Here is a 23,535-nt window from a genome sequence, read left to right as displayed (position 1 = left end):
AATACTGGGCGCGACAGCCAGGTCAGCCACCCTAGCTGAGACAGAGAGCCCTACAGCTCACTGGCCACCCAGTCTAGCCACAGGTAAGGTCCAGGCTCAGTGAGATGTCTCAAAAACCAAGGTGGAGAGTAATTAGACACCCAGTTTTGACCTCTGTCTTCTGTGTGTGCATGCGTGTGCGCACAGAGTGCCCACCCACAGCTTTTCATTCCTGCGATTCCTTCCTCAGAAATTTGAACTATAGAATGTGAGATCTCCTCCTACATTCCTACAGACTCTGCACCTTCTAGTTCCACAGCAGGTTTAGGGATAACAATTCATGAGGCCCTAAATATTACAGGAGGAAGGAAGAGAGAAATCTTTGCACCTTCCTTCCTGTTGTGCCCAAGTTGTGAGGATCCCCAAAGACCACCAAGGAGACAGACGCACTGAATTGTAAAAGCAAGGTTTTATTTTATCCAACCATGACAGGGACCTTGTCTAGCTGGCTGAAGCAGCAATCTCCAGAGGAAGGCTTTAAAGACAAAAGTTATAGGATTATATCAGTAGGTATGGGTTGGTTGACATTTGGGAACAATTAGGAGAATTTCTCAAAGTCATATCTTGGCATGAAATACCGGTGTACTAATTATTTTCATTGGTCAGTGCTGAGAGGGAACATTCTGTGGTTTCTATGGCATTGTCTTGTTACTTGCAGGTGGCCTGTTGTTCATAGATACCAATAGTTTTCAGAACTTTGTCCTGGAGACTACAGAGGAGGTTTTGGTCTCCCTCAGGTTTCTTTTGTGGCCAAACAGTTCCTGGGAACCAAGTGTCTAGGAGGCTGGGGGGGGGGGATATCTGGAGTTTCTTTGTGTTCAGTTTTGGCCCTAGGCTCCGGGAGGCCAGGGGATCTGGAGTTTCCTTGTGTCAGATGCCTACATGTCTTTTCTGTAGCCTGTCATGGCTGCTAAAACACGCGGGGGGGGGTGTTGGTTGACAGCAGGCAGGACCTGCTTGTCTCAGTGTCCCTCTAGAGGAGAGGGAGCCTTGGGTTTGTCCAAGTGTGAAAGGGTCTAGAGCAGTGGTTCTCAATCTCTGGGTCTTGACCTCTTTGCGGGGGGTCACATATCAGGTAGTTACACTCTTGATTCATAACAGCAAAATTACAGTTTACGGAGCAGCAATGAAACTAATTTTATGCTTGGGGTCACCGTAACACGAGGAACTGCGTTAATGGGTCACAGTGTTAGAACCCTGCCCTAGGGTGTTCTGATTAAGCAGGAAGGAAGTCGGTGGAGGACAAGGATGGCGGACGAGCTGTTGGAGAAAGGAGATCTCCTCCCATGCGGGTGGCCGTGGCAGAAAGCTTTCTGCTTTCATACACATTCTGGGAGATTTGCTGTGTGTCCTGGGGCCTGATGCAACTTTGGATCCTGGGTTGTGTGGGGAAGAGGGGCCTGAGCCCTGCGTCAGATTGCACGAGGGGCAGGAACCTAGAGACGTGGCGGATCCCCTCCCAGGAGATGCTGAGGTTCAGAGGTTATCACGGGGATGTGCAGAAATCTTGGGAAAGCTCATGGCATGGGGCCTTGGCTGGTATCAGAGCTGTATCATCCGAGGCCGCCCTACAACATCCCTCTGTGTCGGGGTCCATAAAGATGGCTCCACTTCATCTTGGCTCAAGGTCGGAGAGTTCAGAACTGTCCCTGGTAAGTCATAAGACTTGAAGGTCTAAGGCGTGGTGGATACAGTAGGATGCTTGATCTTGGCCTTGGGTGTCCTATCTAAATAACAACAGATTTGGTATGAGGTGGTGCTACTCTTGACCCTCAAGGCCAGACACAAGAAATTGAATCTAAGGTGTGGTTACCGAACCCTTGGAGAACTGAGGAAGAAAGTCTGTTTGTTCCGCATACATGATACCATGTTCCCCTTTTTGGTTAAGGTATTTAAGAATGGTGGAAAATAAACTCGGGGCGTTCAGTATTCGTTGAATTGTCCTCCTGACTCTATCCTGTGTCTCTGTCTTTCTCTTAATGTTTTTGAAAGGGGTTAACTAAACTCAAAGGTTTCATTTCTAATAATTTAGAAATAAAGGGACCAGACCCTCACTCAGCCCCCTGCTTAGCAGCCATGACAGGCTACAGAAAAGACACGTAGGCCTCTGATTCAGCACATGACACAAGGAAACTCCAGATTCCCTGGCCTCCTGAGCCTAGGGCCAAAACTGAACACAAAGAAACTCCAGATTCTCCCCCTCCTCCCCCCCAGCCTCCTAGATACTTGGTTCCCAGGAACTGTTTGGCCACAAAAGAAACCTAAGGGAGACTCCCCTGTAGTCTCCAGGACAAAGTTCTGAAAACTGTTGGTATCTATGAACAACAGCCCACCTGCAAGTAACAAGACAATGCCATAGAAACCACAGAATCTTCCCTCTCAGCACTGACCAATGAAAATAATTGGCACACAGGTATTTCATGCCAAGATATGACTTTGAGAAATTCTCCTAATTGTTCCCAAATGTCAACCAATCAGCAACCAACCCATACCTACTGTAACTTTTGTCTTTAAAACCTAGCAGTAGACAGGGAACTTCACTCCCTCTGGAGGCTGCTGTGACAGCTATCCAGACGGGGTCCTGTCATGGTTGGATGAACAATTAAAACCTTGCTTTTGCAGTTTGGTGGGTCTGTCTTCCTGGTGGTCTCTGGGGATCTTTGCAACTTGGGCACAGCAGTTTTTATTTAGCATTTCTCAGTCCACACTCCCCCTCACAGCTACGAACCAGGGGCAAGCCGGCTGGGTCTGACCACAGCCCCGCAAACACATTTCTATCTTCGTGTCTGCAAACTTGCTGATGGCAGGTTCCTTATCACATGCCCGACTCTGAGCTCCCCCAGTCCTCTTACGTCTTCCTGTCCCTTACATGCTAGATACTGGAAGTGCAGAGAAATGAAGACATTGTCCTGGGCTCACTCAGGGGAAGCTCCACAGGGCTTTAACTCTGAGCAATATGGCTCCACAGTAAAGCCTCGGTCTCTCTGGCTGACGCCACTATTCAAGGAAATCCAGTTCTGATTCCGAGCTCCCCACTGACCTCTGTCTCTCTCACCAGGATCCAAGGTGCACACACTCCATTTCCCAGCACCTCCGGAGGACTGCACTGACCAATGGAATCGCCTCACACACCCACAAACCGAAACGTGCCTGATGTCCGCCCCTTAAGCCAGCTGGCCCCAGCACTCCGGCCCAGCCATGAGTGGCAGGTGCCTGAGTCCTGGCTGGTGGTGTCCCCTGTGCTCGGTGGGACTGCAGCTTCTCACGTTGTGCGTGAGCTGAGTCATGCCCCAAGGAATGTTCCTTTGAGGCTCCACTGCTGTCACGGCCGTGAGTTAATTCCCTTTGGTCCCTCACAGCAAGGCTATTGATGCTGCTTCTGGAACCACATGTATAAAATGAGTGCCAGGTACTGACTGACTCACATAGACAGCGCAAGACTCCTGGTCCCTGAACCCATCACTTACATGCTATACGACTTTTGAGTTCATCGCTCCCCCACTCTGAGCCTCAGTTTCCCCATCTACAACTGGAAATGATAACCCTACTGCCACGCAGTGTTGCAAGAAGAGAGAGTTTTCCTTGTCTGGTGTGTTGGCTTCTACCCTGGGTGCTGTACAACACCTCCTCCTCTGCTGGGACCGCCTTCTTCCCTAGTGGCTCCCGTTCAGTCTGTCTGCATTCCCTTACGTCAGTGTGAACCAAGGCGAGGGACTGGGAAGAGGGTAGACAGAAGGGTTAGATTGTGTGGGCCTAAGAAATCTGGCCGGGGGCCCTGGATGCGCCCACCAAGGCCGTGGGAAGGCACAGGAGGGCCTCAAGCAGCAGCCCCGTTACGTCTGTGCTCTGCAAAGACCACTTCCGTTGCAGAGCACAGCACGACCCATCTGGAGGCAGAACCTTGGGAAGAAGGGCTGGTGAGGAACCCAGATGCCCTCGGCAGGGGGACAGTGTGTGAGGATCTAGGAGACAAGCCAACAGAGACAGTGGCGAGAGGAGCCAAGGAACTCCTGCGGTCTCTGCATCAGGAGGTAAGGCTTGTGATGGGGGAGGTCCTTCTGTGTGTGTTTGTCTTATTGGTTGATGAATAAAGCACTGTTGGCCAATAGGGAACAAGATAGGTGGGACTAGGAGTCGAGGAGGATTCTGGGAAACAGTGGCATGGGCAGTCACCATGTAGGACGCAAGAGAATTAAGAGGTCTGGATCCTTTTCTCAGGTAAGAGAAGACCACGTGGAAATACTCAGATTAGCAGTTATGGGTTAATAATTAAATCAGAGCTAGCGATAAGAAACCAAGCAAATGGCCAACAGCTTCATAGTTAATATAGTGTCCTGTGTGTTCATTTGGGACTGACACGGCTCTGGGACCAGGCTGGCGGGAAGAATGCTCGTTGCAGACTTGGGGTACAGCAAGGGTGATAAGTTGTATGGAAGATTACAATCTTGTCCCTTCACACACACATGAAGTGGCTTAGGAAAGTAGGCTGCTGTGTGAAGGCATTTCTCAAATGAGTGTTAATGAGTGGTTGCAATTGACAACAATTGAGGGAGTGATGGCAGTGGCCACCAACGAGGCCACATTCTGGGGATGGTTATGGAGTAGATGCTGAAAATGTAGCGGTTGAGTGGAAATGTAAGACAGGCATGTCAGAAACAGGAGGGCAAATCCTAGGACAGCCTTGGGCAGCTGGGAACAGGGGGTGCCCTTCCCCAGCATGGGAATACTCAGAAGAAACTTAGTACTAAGTTAGACCGCATCAACCAACCTTTCCAAGGATTTATTATTAGCGGGTAGGGCACAAATGGGGCTTGGGAGACTCTCAAGCCACACAACATGAGTGTGGCGGTCAAAGGAGAACTCTGAGGAATCAGTTCTCTCCTTCCCACGCAGGACCCACTTGAGGACTCCTGGCTTGTGTGGCAAGCGCTTCATCTGCTGAGCTGTCCTGTCAGCCTGAAGTTGAGCAATTTTGTCCTAAGGGTCAGAGAGTAAATTGTGGGCTATGTGTCCGGCAATACGCAGATCTCCCATTTAGCACAGAAGCACCCAAACGTGGGCCTTGAATGAGTGAGAGGGACTTTTATTTTTTTACAATAAACATTGTCTACAGGGGAAAAGAGGTGACTCAATGTTTAAGAGCACACACTGCTCTTCCAGAGGACCTGGGCACACTCATTCCCTGCCCCCACATGGCGGTGACAACTTCAGTCCCCGGAAACCTAATCCTCTCTTCCAGCTTCTGCTGGCACATGCATCAGGCGGTGCACAGACATGCATGCAGGCCAAACACCCATAGACGTGAAATCAAGATAAAGGCTTAGCCGGGCATTGGTGGCGCGCGCCTTTAATCTCAGCAGAGGCAGGTGGATCTCTGTGAGTTCGAGGCCATCCTGGTCTACAGAGCGAGTTCCAGGACAGCTTCCAAGACAATACAGAGAAACCCTGTCTCGAAAAACCAAAAAAAAAAAAAAAAAAAAGAAGATAAAGTCTTAAAGAACTTGATTTACAAGGACAGAAGGTAGGTGGGCCTTGGAAGGCAGCTTGCCAATCCTTGCTTTAGGATGCGTTACTTCAACATGCGTGTTGTATCCCAGTGGAGATGAGTCTGAGTTTAGGAGAGAGACTGAGGTTGAAGAACAAGTCTAGGAACTGCCTGTGTGTAGTTGGCTTTCCAAGACGTTTGAGGGGTGGAAGAGAGAAAAGAGAAGACTGCTGAGGGTCTCCCGGGACCAGGAAGCTTTAGAGGAGACTAGGAAGTTAGGCTACAACCCTGGCGTCGGAGAGGCAAGAGCAGGATGCCTGCAAATCTGAGACAGCCTGCGGCCAAGCTGGGCTTAGTGCCGAGTCCACCCGACCAGAGACATGGCCGGAGACCATGTACAAAGGGGCCAGAAGGATGGCTCAGCAGTTAAGAGTGTTGGCTGTTTTGTATAGGACTATAGTTCTGTTCCCAGCTCACAACTTCATGGCCTCTGACAGCCTCTTTTGGCTTCTCAGGTACCTGTATACATGTGGCGCGCGCGCGCGCACACACACACACACACACACACACACACACACACCTGTAAATAAAAAGTTCAAAAACAGATAAGTAGCCGGGCGATGGTGGCACACGCCTTTAATCCCAGCACTCGGGAGGCAGAGGCAGGCGGATCTCTGTGAGTTCGAGGCCAGGCTGGACCGACAGCCTCGAAAACAATACAGAGAAACCCGCCCTCTACAACCATAAGCCCAACTAAATGCGACTTAAACAATAAGCCGCCTTGACTATGGTGTTTCATGACAGCAGTAGAAAAGTAGCAAGTACAGCGGGCTCTGGGGATGAAACTTGGATCGTCAAGTGTGTGTGACAAACAAGTACTGTTACCCACAGAACCGTCTTACTGGCCTTGGATATTCATTTTCAAAACCAATAATGGAATAGGAGGAGATAATACAGGTCTGCTGGGAGTGTAGTGGGGTGCTGGATGCAGGGAGCTTAGTAGGGTTCTGGATGCTGGGAGCTTAGTAGGGTTCTGGACGCTGGGAGTGTATTGGGTGGAGAACTGAAGGCAGTATATTTGTGAGGGACAGGTTCTTCTTGGTCCCTTGGATTGCTGTGCTTTCCATGGGGGAAGGGACAGCAGAGAGCCCTTTTGGTTGTCTTAGTGTTTTGCGTTAGAGTGTAAGAGTCTATAAGAAGTTGACAACATCTACCCCAGTTTCATGTCCACCTGTGATGGTTCATCTTGGCAGCTTGATTAAGAGGCACGTGGGGGATCAACAAGGCACACCTCTAAGTGTGTCTATGAAGGTGTTTCCAGAGAGGGAGAAACCAACTTTGAATGTGGCAGAACCCCATCTTACAGGCTGGGAGGAGCTCCATGACCATGGATAGATCCCTCTGAAACCATGAGCCCAAGGTCTTCCTCCTTAAGCTGTTTGCAATAGGCGTCCTATCACAGCAACAAAGTCGGAGTCACACAACAGACCTTTAGAATTTGGCCTTCACTGAAGTAGGGTCTTTGCATAAGATCATGAAGTCGTATTGAGTTAGGGGGCCCTAAACTCTATCACTGGTGTCTTACATGATGATCAGAGAGGAGAATGCCTGGAGACAGAGATGGGGGGCCTTGAAACCAACCAAGACCCAAGTAAAGGGGCACTCTGCCCACATGCAGCCTTGGCAGGGGCCCCTTGACTTCACGCTGGGTTTTTGTGGTCCTCAGTTTGTGCTCTCATTGTGGTTGTTCTAGGACACACATGCAGCCTGGCTTCACACATGGTCTAGGGCACTGAAGGAGGACGCGGTGTCCCCTGAGGCAAGTGTTCTGACAAATGTCCTAGTGAGCACCCTCACGGTTAGGACGTCAGGACAGCTGACGCAGAATCTCGTCTGAGACAGAGTGCAGGGTCTGGCACACTCCACTCTACCAAGATGCCAGGACCCACAGCCGGAACCCAAGTCAATTCCAAAACCATTGCGACGGCGCTGCAGGTCCACTCCAAAAACATTTTTGTTTTTGTTTTAGATGGAGGTCTTGTTTAGCCAAGGATAGCCTTGAACTTCTGAACCTCCCACCTCCACGTCCTTTCCCCTAGCTCTGTGAGTCAGACATGCCCTACCACACCCAGTTTACACGCCAGCTGGGATAGAACCGGGGGCTTTGTGCATTGGAGGCAAGTTGCGCTTTACCTAAGTTACATCCCAAGCCAAGTTTACAAGTAATTTGAAAATGCTTCTATCAATGGTCCAATAATGTTTCTTCTAGTTTACCTTAGGAAAAAAAGACAGAAATTCAGATGAATGTTTATCTCCTCAGGATGTTGCTCATAATCTTATGGAACATTCTAGATGTAGGTGGGGACAGTCTAGGTGTCCAGTAGTGAGGCAATGGTAAGACAGATAACAGCATGCCCATGAGATGAAGTACTAATCAGTCATCATATTTATGAAGACTGTTTGGTGTTACCAAAGAGCTTTTAATGATGTAGGAGAAGCCTATGTGGTGTAATAAATAACTGAAAAAGAAATCTGGGTATGAAATGTTTCAATATGATGCCAATCATGACAAAAGAAATGTATGAGACCACTCCAAGGAAATATGTCAAAATAAAATCAGAGGTCACTGGGAAAGTAGTGAGTGGTTAATTTTTTTAATATACTTTCTGTACTTTTTAAATGATTCCCTATGTACACGAGTCATGTCCATAACCAAGAAAGAGAGCTTATAAAATGCTGTGTGTGTTTTTCATGTTTATTTTCTCTGATGGATAGTTTGCACATCAGCAAATCCTGACTGGTGCTAACTACGTAGGCCAATCACAACACGCACACATATGCACACATATATGCACACATATGGTGCTAGCTACGTAGGCCAATCACAACACGCACACATATGCACACATATGCACACATATGGTGCTAGCTACGTAGGCCAATCACAACACGCACATATGCACAGAGAGGTCACATGGGCTGTGCCGGGCTGGCCATAGCAAATGTACATGAAGTTACACAGGAGGAGTGTGGGGCTGGTTCACACACGCCACCAGACAGACGGGACACAGTTGGGCGGGGCTTCCTCTCCTGCCTATCAATTGCTCTTCACAGAGATGTGTGCTGGGACAGCAGGGTGACCTCTCTCGCTGGCATTCTCTGCAGCAGCCCTCAGTGGGCGAAGAGAATGTGGGTTGGCATCTGTTCTGGATCCTTCTCTCATCCACCCGACTTTGACATCGGCACCTGCAGCTCTCTGCAGCCTGCACCGAGCACTGGACCTGTTCTTGTCCATCCGTCCCTACCCTGCTCCACGCTAGTGTGGACACGCCAAACCGAGAAGGGTCCTGGAGCCTGGCGGTACGAGCCTGATGTCAGCTATGCCCAGATGCAGGACGGGAGGGAGCAGGAGGCATAAAACCCAACACCGCGCACAAGCTCAGCCTTCACAGACAGGCCAGCATCTCTAGGAAAGTGATTATAGAGGAGCCTAAGGGCTGCGTGGGCTGTGTGGAAGCCTCCAGGCTACAGCCCCTGGAAGAGGACAAACAGGGAACAGGACTCGTACCTGAAGCAGAGCTGGGAGGGTGGTTGGGGAGTGGGTCGGTCCGACACGGTGTTAGATCATTGAAACTCACAGCTATACACACCTGGGGGCCACGCCCCTTCCCCAGGTCATTCTCATGGTAGGTTAGTGAGGGCATACTGTTTCAAGGGAGGGGCTCTCTTGGTGGTTAGATAAACAACGAGACAGACTCCTGGGTGGGGCATGCTCTGGGGAGGGCCATGCGACAGTGAGGGGCTCTCTGTTGCTACACTCTGCACAGCCGCGGCTGGGCCCACCCGCCACGCCCATGGCCCGCGGTAGCAGTCATGGGCACGCCTTCAACCCCTTCTGCCTTGGAAGCCCCTTAGACCCCTGTAGAATGGGGGCTATGAGGACAAGAGGGTAGGAGGGACGGTCCCCGTGGCTCTGGGGCACCCCACATAGGGGCTACATGATGTTGCACTGGGTGGCCCCGCAGCAATCCTTGATGAGTGCCAGGCCTGTCTTGGCCACGGTTGGCTTGCTAGGTGGGGGGTCTGCCTTCTTCTCTGCCCGGGAGCCTGCAGCAACAGAGAAGCCGAGGGGGAGGGAGAGAGGAAGGTAAGGAGAACTCCCCGACCGCTGGCGTCCAACCCAAACCCAGCCCATGACCAGGCCGTGTCCCGGCGCCCATCATCCATGGACCTTCCAGTCTTTCGTTCCTCGGGTTCCAAGTGCAGCTTTAACCTGCCTCAGTTCTTCTCGTCATAGCGACTTCCAGGCCTAGTGCGGGACAAATGGGACATTTTGTCCAAGTCACTTTAACCCAAAGGCTCATACCTTCCGGCTTAGGTAGGACAACGCTCATGTCATATTTCCAGAGTGCTGTGCTGGTCACTCTGCGTTTTATCTAATTAGTAGAGCATACCTCCGGGTGTGTATGTGGGGGTATCCAGAGGTTACAATGGCAGGCTCTGGCCTGGCCAATGAAGTCATCCCTTGAAAGATTCTCTTTTTTATTTTTTTATTTCTTTTAACCTTTATTTATTTATTTGGAAGATTTATTATCATGTATGCAGTGTTCTGTCTGCATGTATGCCTGCAGGTCAGAAGAGGGCGCCAGATCTCATTACAGATGGTTGTGAGCCACCATGTGGGTGCTAGGAATTGAACTCAGGTCCTCTGGGAGAGCAGCCGGTGCTCTTAACCTCTGAGCCTTCTCTCCAGCCCTGAAAGATTCTTAATATGACAGCATCTCTAGAGGTGGGAGGAGGCAGAGCAAGGCTCACTTGGAGGGACTGCGTTACTGGGGCGTGCCTTTGCGGGGTATGTTCTGCTCTGGCCCCTTCCTGGGGTCCTTTTTCTCTGATTCCTAGACACCGTGTCAGCTGTTCTCCATCATGCTCTCTCAGTCATGGTGGACTGACAGCTCCGAAACCAGAAGCTCAAATAAACCTTTACTCCTTCCAGCTGTTCTTTCAGGCCCAGCACAGAGGGGCAATGGAGCAAGCGTACAACTACTTGAGCTGTGGGAAGAAAGAACGGCAGGTCTAACAGTGTTATGCCCCTGAGGCCAATTTCTTGTTCTTTCTTGAACAACTCCTTCCCATTTTCTGCTTAGTCCAAATTTAATATGGCATGTCCCCCCCTTTTTTAAAGTAGGGTCTCACTCTGTAGCCCTGTAGCCCTAGCTGGCCTAGAACTCTCTTGTGTATACAGACCATGCTGGCCTCGAACTCACAGGGATCCACTTGTCTCTGCCTCCTGAGTGCTGGGATTAAAATGTATGTCACCAATATCCAAGGATATCCACTTCTTTGCTTTGGGTTTTGGGTTTTTGAGACAGGGTTTCACTGTGTAACAGCTCTGGCTGTCCTGGAACTAGTTCTGTAGACCGGGCTGGCTTCAAGCTCACAGAGATCCGCCTGCCTCTACCTCTCGAGTGCTGGGATTAAAGGCGTGCGCCACCTTTGCCAGGCAGTACATCCCCTTCCTACAACTAAAAGAGACCTCACTGACGCAGCAGTCAGAAACATCTGCCAAACGTCACATCAAGAAAGAGAAGACACTGGCAGCAGGGGCTCCGACCACTGTTACAGCTGGTGCACATGAGGTGTTCCCAAACTTGTCTCATGTAAAACTCTTTCTGCGCTGGGTATCTCATAAAGCTAATAATAACATTTATTTATTTTTTATGTTTCAATCCTAGCTCACCCTCCCTCCTTTCCTCCCCCTTCCTCCACTCCCCCTCCCCCATCTGTTCCACGGAGAGGGTGAGGCCTCCCCTAGGAAGTCTACTAAGTCTGTCCCATCACCTCGTTGAGGCAGGAGGACCACGGCACCTCTCTACCCCCCACACCCTGTGTCTAGGCTGGACACGGTATCTCTCCATACAGAATGGGCTCCACTAAGTCAGTTTGTGCATTAGAGTTAGATCTTGGACCCACTGCCAGTGGCCTCATATATTGTCCCAGTCACACCATTGTCACCTGTATTAAGGGAGTCTAGTTCGGTCTTATGCAGGTTCCCATTTGTCAGACCTGAGTCAGTGATCTCTCACTGCTCAGGTCAGCTGATTCTGTGGGTTTCCCCATCATGGTCTTGACTCCTTTGTTCATGTTATTGCTCCTCCCTCACTTCAATTGTACTCCAGGAGCTTAGTCCATTGGTTAGTTGAGGATTTCTGCATCTGCTTCCCTCTGTTTCTAGAAGAGGGTTCTAGCTTCTCTGGGGTTGTGGATTGTAGGCCGGGTATCTTTTGTTTTATGTCTGGTATCTAGTAGTTATTTTGAGAATTGTGTTTCTGGCTCTTCCAGATTCCAGCCCTAATAGCAGCTGGAGCTCCTGAAGGCCATGGTGGCCATCCTGTTCTTTTAACGAGACAGGTCAGACTGGGACTGTGGAAGGACAGCTGTGGCAGACCTGCTCCTTACCCTTGGGGAAAATGACAACACAAGGAGCCAGAACTACCAAGAGTCTCAGGACAATTGTAGCAGAACCACGCATGGAGTACATTAGGGCGCGGACCCGGGAGACCCACGAGCCTGGCCCTGCCGGCTGCCACCCAGTGCTCAAGCTGCATTTACGAGGTGTGGTTTATGCCCGCTCCCCCCACTGGTTTGAAACCCTTCCCTCAGGCAGGCACTCACTGGCTGAAGGTTTGGCTGCTTTGTCGAGAGGTTTTAACTTGATCCTCAGGAAGTCAGCCATTTCCTTGTCTTCTTCCTGTTCCCTGGGAAGTCGGACGTGGAAAAAAGGAAGAGGGGAATGAAGTCAGCAAGGAAAACGCCAGCTAAGCATGAGGAGACACGCCGGGCCTTGTGGGTGGCGTGGGTGTTACCGTGTGGCGTGTCGCCGTGGCCCGCGATTCTGTTGAGTGAGCCCTGCCTCTAATGAGGACACACAGCACTGCATCAACGCTGGCCCAGAGCTCGAGTGAGACCTCGAGGCAGAAATAAGGACGCTTGAGGACCCAGGCGCCTTGCTGGGACACAGCGAACTGGGCAGTACTTCCAGGCCTTCAAGCTAGTCCAGACACCTCGACTCCCACAAGGTTCAGGGTCCACCTCAGAGAGAGAGTGGCCTTCACCTTCCCGAGTAAAATGGGTTTTGTGCAGCCCAGGAGACACTGGCAAAGTTCTCAGAGGACACGGATGATGAAGAGGAAGTTGCCCCTACTCGGAGAGAGACTCCAAAGGCTTTGCCCTGGGGTGGCAGGCACACAGCTGCACCCAGACCCAGCATCCTAAGGGGCCTCTAGTTAGTTGGGCAGCTCCAGAGCCCAGGATGGGGGTGGGGGGTGAGTGGGTGGGGCTCCAGGCCAAGATTGGCAGGTACGAATTGATAGGAAACAGCATGAGGGGACAAAAAGGACTGCAATGCATAAAGCTGTGTATGTGTCAATAAAGCACTGTTGGCCAATAGGGAAGCAAGAGAGGTGGGACTAGGAGTCCAGGAGGACTCTGGGTAGGAGAAACATAGGGAGTCATCATGTAGCCCGCCAGAGAAGTAAGATGTCCGTCCGGTAAGAGAAATACTTAGATGGGTTAAATCTTAAGTCAGAGCTAGCCAGTAAGAAACAAGCAAGACCAACAGCTTCATAATTAATACAGCGTCCTGTGTGTTCATTTGGGGACTACAACGCGGCAGAGCCCAGGCGACTGGTGGGGAAAAACCAAAGGGGCTGGCAAGGAAAAGGCTACAGCTGGGAACTTGGGAGTCGCTGTCACGGGGCAGGAATGCTTGTACACATTGATAGAAGTTTTGAGGCGCCCAGGCCACGTGTCGGGCACGTTGTCCTCTCCCACACGATAGAATCCCTCCCTGCCCACCTGCCTGTATTGCGGTCGGCCGAGAGACACAGGCCTTTGGGGGATGACATGGTGCTTCTCTGGAATGTGAAACAGGCTCTGAGCTCAGAAGGGTTTGGCGTCTGGGGAGCAATGGCAGAGGCCAGGCCTGTGAGGCAAGGCCACGCGTGTCAGGGGCAGGCAGTGGTTGGCGGAGGCGGCTCAGGGGGTGGAGAGGCCTCTGGAGGCCAGGGCCCACCTTAGCCGCTCCACCTCGGCGTCGTCCACCAGGAAGTCTCTCTTCTGCACCAGCCTGTGGATCTTCTGGATCAACTCGTCCTCTCTCTGCTTCTGCAGCTTGGTCTTTTCCTTTTCTGGGAGGAAGGAAGACAGGGGGCGTCTATGATGGCGCTTGTCTGCAGTCCCAGCACTCAGGAGGTTGAAGCAGGAGAGCGGTGAGTTTGAAGCTAGCCTGGGACAGCATGCGAGACCCTGACTCCAGACAGAAATCACACAGGCAGTGAGTGTAAGCATTGGGACCCCGAGTCTGAGGGGACAGTGCTGGACGCGTGGTTAAGTCATCACTGGGCGAACTTGAAGAGGAGGCATGACCTCTCATGTGTTTGTTTATGCGTATGAATGGGCACGCATATGTGTCTATACGCTCACTCGTGTGTGTGTGTGTGTGTGTGTGTGTGTGTGTGTGTGTGTGTGCGTGCGTGTGTGTGTGTGCGCGCACGCACGCAGGTGGAGGCTAATGGTTAACACTGGGTGTTGTGCTGGGTAGTTTATGTCAACTTGACAAGAACTAAAGTCATCTAGCAGAACCTCAGTAAGAAAATGTCTCTCTAAGATCAGGCTGTAGGCAAGACTAAAGGGCGTTTTCTTAATTAGTGATTGATGGGGGAGGGCCCAGCTCATTGTGGGTGGGGCCATCCCTGGGCTGGTGGTCCTGGGTTCTATAAGAAAGCAGGCTGAGCAAGTCAGTAAGCAGCTCCCCTCCGTGGCCTCTGCATCAGCTCCTGCCTCCAGGATCCTGTCCTTCGTGAGTTCCTGTCCTGACTCCCTTTGAGCATGATCAGTGATATGGAAGTGTGAGCCAGATGAACTCTTTACTCCTTTGCTCCCCAGTGTTTCCTCGTAGCCTTAGTAATCCTAACTGGAACAGGCATTGTTCCTCAGGTTCTGTATACCATTTTTGATTTGTTTGCTTTTTGGGGGGTGTTGTTGTTTTTAGAGACAGGTCCTCTCTACATGATCCTGGTTGCCCTGGAACTCATTTTGTAGACCAGGCTGGCCTAAAACTCACAGAGATCCACCTGCCTCTGCCTCCCAAGTGCTGGGATTAAAGGTGTGCACAACCATGTCTTGATGGGAGATGTCATTCTGTAAATCTGTCTCTTATTGGTTGTTGAATAAACACTGTTGGCCAATAGGGAAGCAAGATAGGTGGGACTGGGAGTCCAGGAGGATTCTGGGAAAGAGAGACACAGGGAGACACCATGTAGCCTCCAGAGGAGTAAGATGTCCAGACCCTTTTCTCCAGTGAGAGAAATACTTAGATTAACAATTATGGGTTAAATACTTAAGTCAGAGATAGCCAGTAAGAAACAAGCAAACGGCCAACAGCTTCATAATTAATATAGCGTCCTGTGTGTTATTTGGGGGTTCAGACATTGTGGCAGGGCCCAGGAGACTGGCAAAGAAAGACCACACTCTACAATGTATCGTTTTTTGTTTGTGGACCTTTGTTTGTTTGTTTTTTTTACTGTGTGTGTGCCTGCAGAGCCTGCAGGAGGATCATGAGCTTGAGGTCAGCCTGCTTCAAAAAAAAAAAAAAGCAGACCAACATACAAAATCCAGCTTTAGGGTGAATATATATTCAGAGCCTCCTGCAATCAGTCCTCCATGGGCACCGAGAGACAGTATGCTGTGTTCTCACCTCTAGTCTTCTTTTCAGATCTCAAAGAACTCGTCAGTGCCCTGGGCAGGCAGATGGGCAATTCTTAGAGATCTGGACTGAGGGAGCCCACGGTGGCTTTAAAGTTTTAAAATAGTTTTTCTAGTCTTATCTTCAGTCCTCTTTCTTTCTATTTTTTGTTTTGGACCCTCATATCTGCAACAAGGCTGTCATTAGTAGGAACCCATTAACCCTAAACACAGAGCAGCTCCCCAACGTCTCCTCCAACTTGAGTCCCTAGCTACCTCCTACCCTAGAGACCCCCGGCAGGATCATCACTGATTTTTGTGTTCCCTCTAAGGCCAAACTCCAAGGGTTGCCACAGAGACAAAGGGTGCAGAGTGTGTGTTCAGTAAATGCCACTTCCTGTGCCAACAGAAGCTGGGGTCATGCTTTGTGGGCATGGAGGGTTAAGCTGTAATCCAGGCTGGCCTGTGGACATGTATTCAGTTCTGTTTGTGTTTTGTTTTGTTTTGCTGATAGGACTGCACTGTGAGCCTCCTTGTGTGTATTTTATAGGCGGAGAAACTGAGGTTGCAAAGGTCGTGTTGTGGGGCCAAGAGATGGCTCAGTTGGCAAGATGCTTGCCTTCCAAGCCCAAGGTCCTGAGTTCAATTCCTAGGTCTTGAAGAAAAAGCCAGGCATAGTGACATCCACTTACAGTCTTAGTGCTGGGAGGGTGGAGATAAGCATATTCTTGGGTTTTGATGGCCATCCAGTCTAGTGTAATTAATAGACCCTATCCCAAGGGAGATGGACAATGTTTCCGGAGATCTGACACACATATCTGTACACGCATGCACAGTATTTATATGTGACCCCGGATACTTGTAAATGTTAAATCACTTCCAGGTTGCCTGGAACATGGAACATAGCACAAACATTCAGTAAACAGTTGTTATGTGTATCCTCCATGGATTCTGACAAGAAAAGGTCTGTGCAACTTTCAGTGGGATATTGTTTTTCCAGGGGTACTTTCAGCCCACGCACGGCTGGGTCTGTGGATGTAGAACACACAGGACACGCTGAACCACCTGGAAAGGGAAGGCAGGGTGACCAAAAGCCATGCCCAACCTCCATGCAGCAAGCATGGACAGTCACCAACTACCACCATTGGATAAAGGTGCAGGGCTCGGCTGAGAGTCTCTGGACCACGCATTGTACTGCACAGCCCTCTCTGCCTTACTCTCCGAGTGCCAGCACCCACGGACTCTCACAAAGAGCCTGGGGACAGCTTCTTTCCCATCCACAGCACTCTGATATTTCCACACCTTAGCTGGGGCCAACTGATGACTGCCAGGCTTCTGACAGACCCTGGGCCCAGGGCTGCTCACCTCCATTTTCTAGTTCTCCTTTAGCTGAGCACTGCCCAGCCTCTCCTGGATGCTCAGACACAGCCCGTCCTTCCAGCCAGCCAAGGGGAGCCACCTCCTCAGACTTCCTCTGTGTAGCTCCCCGACCAGCAGACCCAAGTCTCCCAGCTGTGGCCAGTGCTCTTCATCCGCCCACTACACCCTCCTATCATCTCTTCCCACCCACCTCCTGGCTCCGCCCACCACACCCTCCTATCATCTCTAGCCACCCACCTCCTGGCTCCGCCCACCACACCCTCCCTATCCTCTCTGCCACTGAAACATTCCTCTCAGCCCCTATGAGACTGATGTTAGGTATATTACTATTCCATTTTCAGGGAAGGAAAAATCGAGTCTTGGAAAGTGGTTTGCCTGAGGTCAAAGGTGGCCCTGCCTGACATAAACTTGTGCTTGTCTTGTTTCAGATACCGTCGGTAGCCCAGGCTGGTTTCAAATGTGCGGGCCGTCTTCCTGCCTCTTGCCTTCCAAGTGCTTAGATGACAGGTGTGTGTCGCCGTACCCTGCACGAACTTGTATTTAAACCATGGCGCCTCCATTGCCAGACTGAATCCTCACTGAGAAAAGAGGCGACCCCACTCCTCCCATCCTACGGGTGCAGAGGGCAGAGACGCGCTGTGGGCGGTGGCTAAGGGAGGATGCAGCCACTCACGTTACCTGGGGTGCAGCAGTCACTCACGTTACCTGGGGTGCAGTCACTCGCATTACCTGGGGTGCAGCAGCCACTCACGTGACCTGGGGTGCAGTCACTCGCATTACCTGGGGTGCAGTCACTCACGTTACCTGGGGTGCAGCAGCCACTCGCATTACCTGGGGTGCAGTCACTCACGTTACCTGGGGTGCAGCAGCCACTCACGTTACCTGGGGTGCAGTCACTCGCATTACCTGGGGTGCAGTCACTCACGTTACCTGGGGTGCAGCAGCCACTCGCATTACCTGGGGTGCAGCAGCCACTCACGTTATCTGGGGTGCAGCACTCATGTTACCTGGGGTGCAGTCACTCACATTACCTGGGGTGCAGCAGTCACTCACGTTACCTGGGGTGCAGCAGCCACTCACGTTACCTGGGGTGCAGCAGCCACTCACATTACCTGGGGTGTAGCACTCGCATTACCTGGGGTGCAGCACTCGCATTACCTGGGGTGCAGCACTCGCATTACCTGGGGTGCAGCACTCGCATTACCTGGGGTGCAGTCACTCACATTACCTGGGATGGCCACCAAGTTCTGCAGCTCCTGCTTGAGGTCCATGATGTCCTTGCAGAGCTGAATGTCATCCATCCTGCGGGGGAGGGGACACCACACAACCACAGAATAAGTTACTTCAGCAGAACACACCCCAGCATCAGCCTGGTTTACACACGGGGGGGGGGCGGGGGGGCAGGCGCGCTGAGAGTGAGTACCACTTTCCAAGGGCCGTGCTGACTGCTTAGCTTGATGGCAGGGGGCCTGGGTGATCAGTGACCAGCCTGTTTCTGGATAGTCATCACTTTTCTCCTTGCTGTGACAGAATATCTAAGAGAAGTAACTTAGCAGGCGGCGTGGTTGTTTAGGGCCATAGTTCCGGGGGCTACAGTCCACCATTTGAAGGAAGGCAGGGGACCAGGCAGCTGTGTAGCCGTGTGAGTCTGGAAGCTGCTTTTACACAGTCCGGACCAGGAGACAGAGCACTTGGGCAGGAGCCTCTCTCCAGAACCCTCTAGACCTGCCCCCACAGCTAGCTAGAACCCATATCCCCCAAATCACATAGCCTTCCACAACAGTGCCCCCAGCTGGGGCCAAACACAGAAGCCGGACATTAGGGATAGTTTACATTTAAACCACGACAGTCTGTGACGCTGTTCCCAGAGGCTGGCTTGTGAGTCACTGAACTGTTTAAGGAAGTCCGGCCCTCCCACAGGCAGCATCCGGTCGGCTGGGGGTGAGGATGGGGAAGAGAATGACAGGAATAAGTAGGGCATTGCGCGTTCTCCCTGTCACCGTTTGTCCGTGTCTTTCTCTCAGCCTGTCTCTCCGTTCCTCTGTCTCCCTCTCACTGCCCTGAGATACGACTCGAAAATGTTCACCTCTTGGATTTTGGTTTTTGTATCATTGACACCCAGGGACTTAGACTTGTGGACGGAATCATCCGCTTCCAGACACAAACTGAGTCATAACGCTAATGCCTCTAGTTTAGTGTTGATTCTTGCAGGGTTAAGAATATGCAGGTTATAAATATCATTTGACATTGTTACTGTACAAAATATTCTGGTAATTTGCTCTTTTTTCTTAATAAATACCTTTTGAACTTCACAATGATATGTAATTTTACTTAATAATACCTCTTGGGCATGGTACTCTGTCAGTGCATGCAAGCCGGCTGTTTCGTTTTTGTTTTGCTTAATGCACAGTATCCTATGATATTGATATACAATGATTGGTCCACTGCTCACATTTAGTGATTAAATCCTAGAAATGCAAGCTGCTGATCAAGAAATTGTGAACACTAACATTTCAATATGAATTTACAAATTCCTTCCAGGAGCTGTGTTTACCTAACTGGATTTCCCTACAATTCTGCTATGTATCATAGTAGGGTGTGTGTTAGTAAAAAAACAATTAACTCTGGCCCAAGTCTGTAGCTCGGTGTGTAGAATGCTTTCCTAGCATGAACGAAACCCTGGGCTTGGTTCTGGTTCTCTGAGGAACAGTACAACAGACGAAGAGGGGATGGGTCTTTTTGGAAACGGCACTCTGTGTTGCTCTTGACAACCATCCTGGAAGAGGTAGAGAGAAGCTACCAATGCAAGCCTGGTCAAGAGACTCAGCTGGACCACAGGTTAGTCAGGACAGGGCCAGGACAAGAGCTCAGCCCTCTGGAGAATAACTGCTCACCCGCCTACTCATCATCACCACGACTTCACCCAAAGCCTCAGTCTACCGCTCCCCCCTGAAGTGTGACCACAGACCAGTGTAGGCCCACCCCTGGTTGGTCACAAATGCACATGTTTTCCACGCCACTCCTAGTACCTGAGATCCCAGGACCAGGGTAGGGACGCAGGACATCAGTCTCTGTCTCTTGCGGTCAGAGGCATCCCAGGCATTTTTTAAGACTTGGCTTAAAACACCCTAGCAGGCTACCTTGAATGAGCCAGGCCTTGCCAGAAGGGCACAGACTGCCTGCTGGTTTGTAGCAGGGCCCCAGGCCTCAGGAGGCTTCTAGACCTTAGCACAACTGACTCCATGAAGTACCATTCAGGCCACAAAAGTTATCATCTAGACAGCTCCACCTGCCAAAATGTAAACAAAGGTCTAATCCATCAGAGTCCACAGTTCCGGGAAAGTCTCTAAATGAACCAACGTTGGCTTTTTGGCTTCTGTAAGTTCTGTTCTTGGCTAACTGTTCTTGTTAACTGAACATGTCAACCCAGAACATTTTTTTTTTTTGTGCTTAAAAGCTCACCCTGACAAAGGTTTGATGCTACATTGCAATCTCAAACACCCCGTGTAATTGCTGGTGGACTTTCAAAGACTTTCTATCTGCTTAAACCCATGCCTGAGCAGTCTTCTCTGGTGAACGCCCCACCAGAGGTTTCTCCCAGCAACTGTTCAGCCAGAGGTCTCTGGAATCACCAGCTAACACAGAAATCCCGCTAAATTGTGGTCCTAAATGGGGTGGCATGGTCTCCAAGGACAACTGATGTGTCTGGAGACGTGCTTCCAACTCCTACTGGTGGACAGTATTGCTGTCGAATGGGGCCCCAAGGTGTCGCTAACCACCCCGCCAGCGTTTAAACAGTGCTCCACAACAGAGAATGGACTCCTCTGACCTGTCAGTCAAGTTGATGGTCAGCAATACCCAGCTAGAACTCAAAACTCAGAGATACTTTACTGAAAAGAGACAGAGACAGAGGTAGAGACAGAGAGACAGAGACAGAGAGAAGCTAGAGCTTGGACACCAGAAGGCACGCAAGCTGCTTTTGACCGGAGTTTATCAATCAGCACATAGAACCCTAATGAACACATCTGGGAAAGGCTAAGCAAGCGCCCACGCTCACGCACCAGGCAGTGGAGCATTCTGAGAAGCTGAGACACACACTCAGAGGGCAGAGAGCCATTCAGGGTCCGTGACGGTTGAGACTGCCAACTTGATCCAGAACCACTAGGACACAAGACCACTAGGACATACCTTGAGCTAACCCCGGCAGCCTGGGTTCAGCCTGGAAGAAGTGTGTCCTGGGTATTGAGCACAGTGGCCTGGGCCCTCCATATCAATCACCAGTCAGGAAAACGCCCCCACAGACTTGCCCACAGGCCAACCCTATGGAGACATTTCCTGACTGAGGTTCCTTCTCTAGTTAACCACACCTTGTGCCAAGTCGACATAGAAACCTAGCCAGCACACCAGAGTGTACGCATCGGTGTTATCCCTGGAGCGCTGGTGTGCTGATAAGCATCCAGGGAACGCTGGCCCAGCCATTCCCAGCCACACGCTGGGGGCCAAGGTACAGAGAGAAAGAGAAGTTCCTGGGGACATCCCCGAAGGCAGATGTCACTGTGTCTGCATTAATTGTTATCTTTCTTTTTTTTCTTTTTTTTTTTTTTTTGGTTTTCCGAGACAGGGTTTCTCTGTGGCTTTGGAGACTGTCCTGGAACTCCCTTTGTAGACCAGGCTGGCCTCGAACTCACAGAGATCTGCCTGCCTCTGCCTCCCGAGTGCTGGGATTAAAGGCGTGCGCCACCAACGCCCGGCAATTGTTTTCTTTCTAAACTCTCTAATCTATCTTGTTACGGCAGAACAACACCCATGAAGACAGGAGCTTAGTCAGACTTTGTCTTCCAGCTTCATTTTGTAAGTTGTGGTTAGCCTACCAAGCTGTTCTGGTAATGGTGGGCTATCCCAGCCTTACTTACTGTCTCATTCCTCATGAAGAGTGCCCTGTGGAGGAATTCCCAGTCGTGTGAGATTTGGGAGGGGGACATCAGTGAGAAGCCAGAGAGGCCTGAGAAATGACTCACTGGGGGAAGGAGCTTTGCCACCAACCTGATCCTTGCATTCGATGCCCGGGACGCACAGAGTCAAAGGAGAAGAAGGACCCTGGCAAGTTGTTTCCAGACCTCACGCACGCACACATGCACGCACGCACAGTCATGAGCACACACAGGACCCGGCGGGACTTCAGATCCAAACACTGGCAATCCACGTCAACGCTTTGAAGACAGTTGAATCCTTCAGTCTTTCTATGCGTTTACGAATTTTTATCGCAAGGAGCTTATGGCTGCGATAGCATGCTTATCACAGGAAGGTCACTGGAAGCGAGTGGCTGTCCCACAGCAAAGCATGGCTGAAGAAAATTGTGGTGCAGAGGCATGAACTACAGTTCCCTGAGGACAGTAGCAGCATGGGAGACAAAGGCCCATGAAAGCAATTCGCAGGGAAGATCACTGGCCTGGTCTGCACGGCCCATCTGCAGGAAAACAGATGGGGGGCTCCACTCGCTACGTTACATTATCGTGAGGGAACACGTACCTCCTTCGTTAGCTTCTTAGCTTCTGTGTGTGTGTGTGTGTGTGTGTGTGTGTGTGTCCACACAGGGATGTGCTGGAGGTCGAGGTCGGATGTCTTCCTTGACTATTCTTCCCCTTATTTTTTGAGGCAGGGTTTCTTACTGAACCTGTCAATCCTCAGTCCAGCTAAGGCATGCTGGCCAATGAGCTTCCTGTCTCTGCCTCCTCTGGGGCTGGGGCTACAGATGTGCACCACCACACCTGGCGTTTTACTTAGATGCTAGGGATCCAAATCCAGGTCCTCAGGCCTGCTTGGCAGGTGTTATCATTTTCCTAGCCGCCACCCCGGCAGCTCACCAACTTTTTTTATTCTTCATTTGTCTTTTGGAAATTTCATACACGTATACGCTGATCGTATCCACCCCAACTCCTCTCTCCCACCCCTACCCTAACACACCCTCCTCCTAACCTAATGTTCTCGCTCTCCTAACAAGTTTATGATCTAGTGCCATCTGCTGCAATGCTGAGCGATCTTGTTGACTTGCTCTTGGGTAGGGAAGAGCTCGCCAGAGCTGTAGCGAGTTTGTGGGTGCCGCAGCCATGCCCTGTCCAGAAACCAGCGTCTCGCAGCGTCCCTCCCCATCCTCTGCCCTTCCCTTCTTCCCACCCCTCTTCGGATGCGTTCCCTGAGTCTGGGAGGCGAGCGGCTACCTTGGTTTTTGAGAAAGGATTTCTCACTGAACCTGGAGCTCACCAATGGGGTTAGGCTGGCTGGTCTGTGAGTCTGCGCCTTCCCTGCACCGGGGTTACGGGCCTGCCAGGCTGCAGCCGCCTTTGCCACAGGGTTGCTGGTGACTAAAGGCAGGTCTTCATGGTCCCATGGCAAGCAATCTGCTGACCAAGCCATTATCCCCAGCCCCCTCTCTGTAGTTATTTTATCTTCGTTTTTGCAGCAAGCTTGTATTATTTAATCTTTCGTTCTGTATTATTACTATTAACAACAGCGATAATAAATATGTGGTGTTAGAGATGGAACCCATCCGGGGCCTTCCTCAAGCTAGATAAACGCTTTCCCATTGAGCTATACCTGACTCACCCGGCCCCTGTCTGGATAACCTTTCGAGATATCCCAGCTTTTGTGTTTTCCCAAACGGACTGTGCCCTCCTTAGAGGGACCTGACTTCTATTTCCTGTATGGCACATCTGAATTAATATGCGATTTTTTAAAAGAAATCAGGCAGGTGGGCAGAGAGAAGGCACAGTCCTGAATTCCATCGAAACAAGGCGTAGAGCTTCCAACATAACTGGACATTTTCAAGTCCTGTGAGAGAGACACTAGGAGGGTGATCACGTCAATCAAAGGCAGTGAGTCACTCTGGG

The 23,535-nt window shown here is 50.8% G+C and overlaps 1 protein-coding gene across 3 annotated transcripts in view; it reads right to left on the bottom strand.

Annotated features, from left to right (window-relative positions):
* Window positions 1-8,265: 8,265 nt before the first annotated feature.
* The window catches only part of Bmerb1 (bMERB domain containing 1), an 89,764-nt gene continuing 74,494 nt past the window's right edge, over window positions 8,266-23,535 (bottom strand). Inside the window, exons 3-6 of one of the 3 annotated variants that reach the window (XM_040733429.1) lie at window positions 17,877-17,950; window positions 13,599-13,713; window positions 12,200-12,282; window positions 8,266-9,649 (exon numbers count right to left, since the gene is read on the bottom strand). In XM_040733429.1, the coding sequence (XP_040589363.1) occupies window positions 9,519-9,649; window positions 12,200-12,282; window positions 13,599-13,713; window positions 17,877-17,950 (403 nt within the window). In that variant the 3' untranslated portion in view covers window positions 8,266-9,518. Of the gene's footprint in view, window positions 9,650-9,725; window positions 9,834-12,199; window positions 12,283-13,598; window positions 13,714-17,876; window positions 17,951-23,535 lie in introns of those variants that run through there. The other 2 variants (XM_040733430.1, XM_040733431.1) reach the window with 2 other exon arrangements.

This window comes from Mesocricetus auratus, unplaced genomic scaffold, assembly GCF_017639785.1.
Source record: "Mesocricetus auratus isolate SY011 unplaced genomic scaffold, BCM_Maur_2.0 Super-Scaffold_100031, whole genome shotgun sequence".
Classification (NCBI taxonomy): Eukaryota; Metazoa; Chordata; class Mammalia; order Rodentia; family Cricetidae; genus Mesocricetus; species Mesocricetus auratus.
This window is presented reverse-complemented; position numbering and strand designations above follow the sequence as displayed.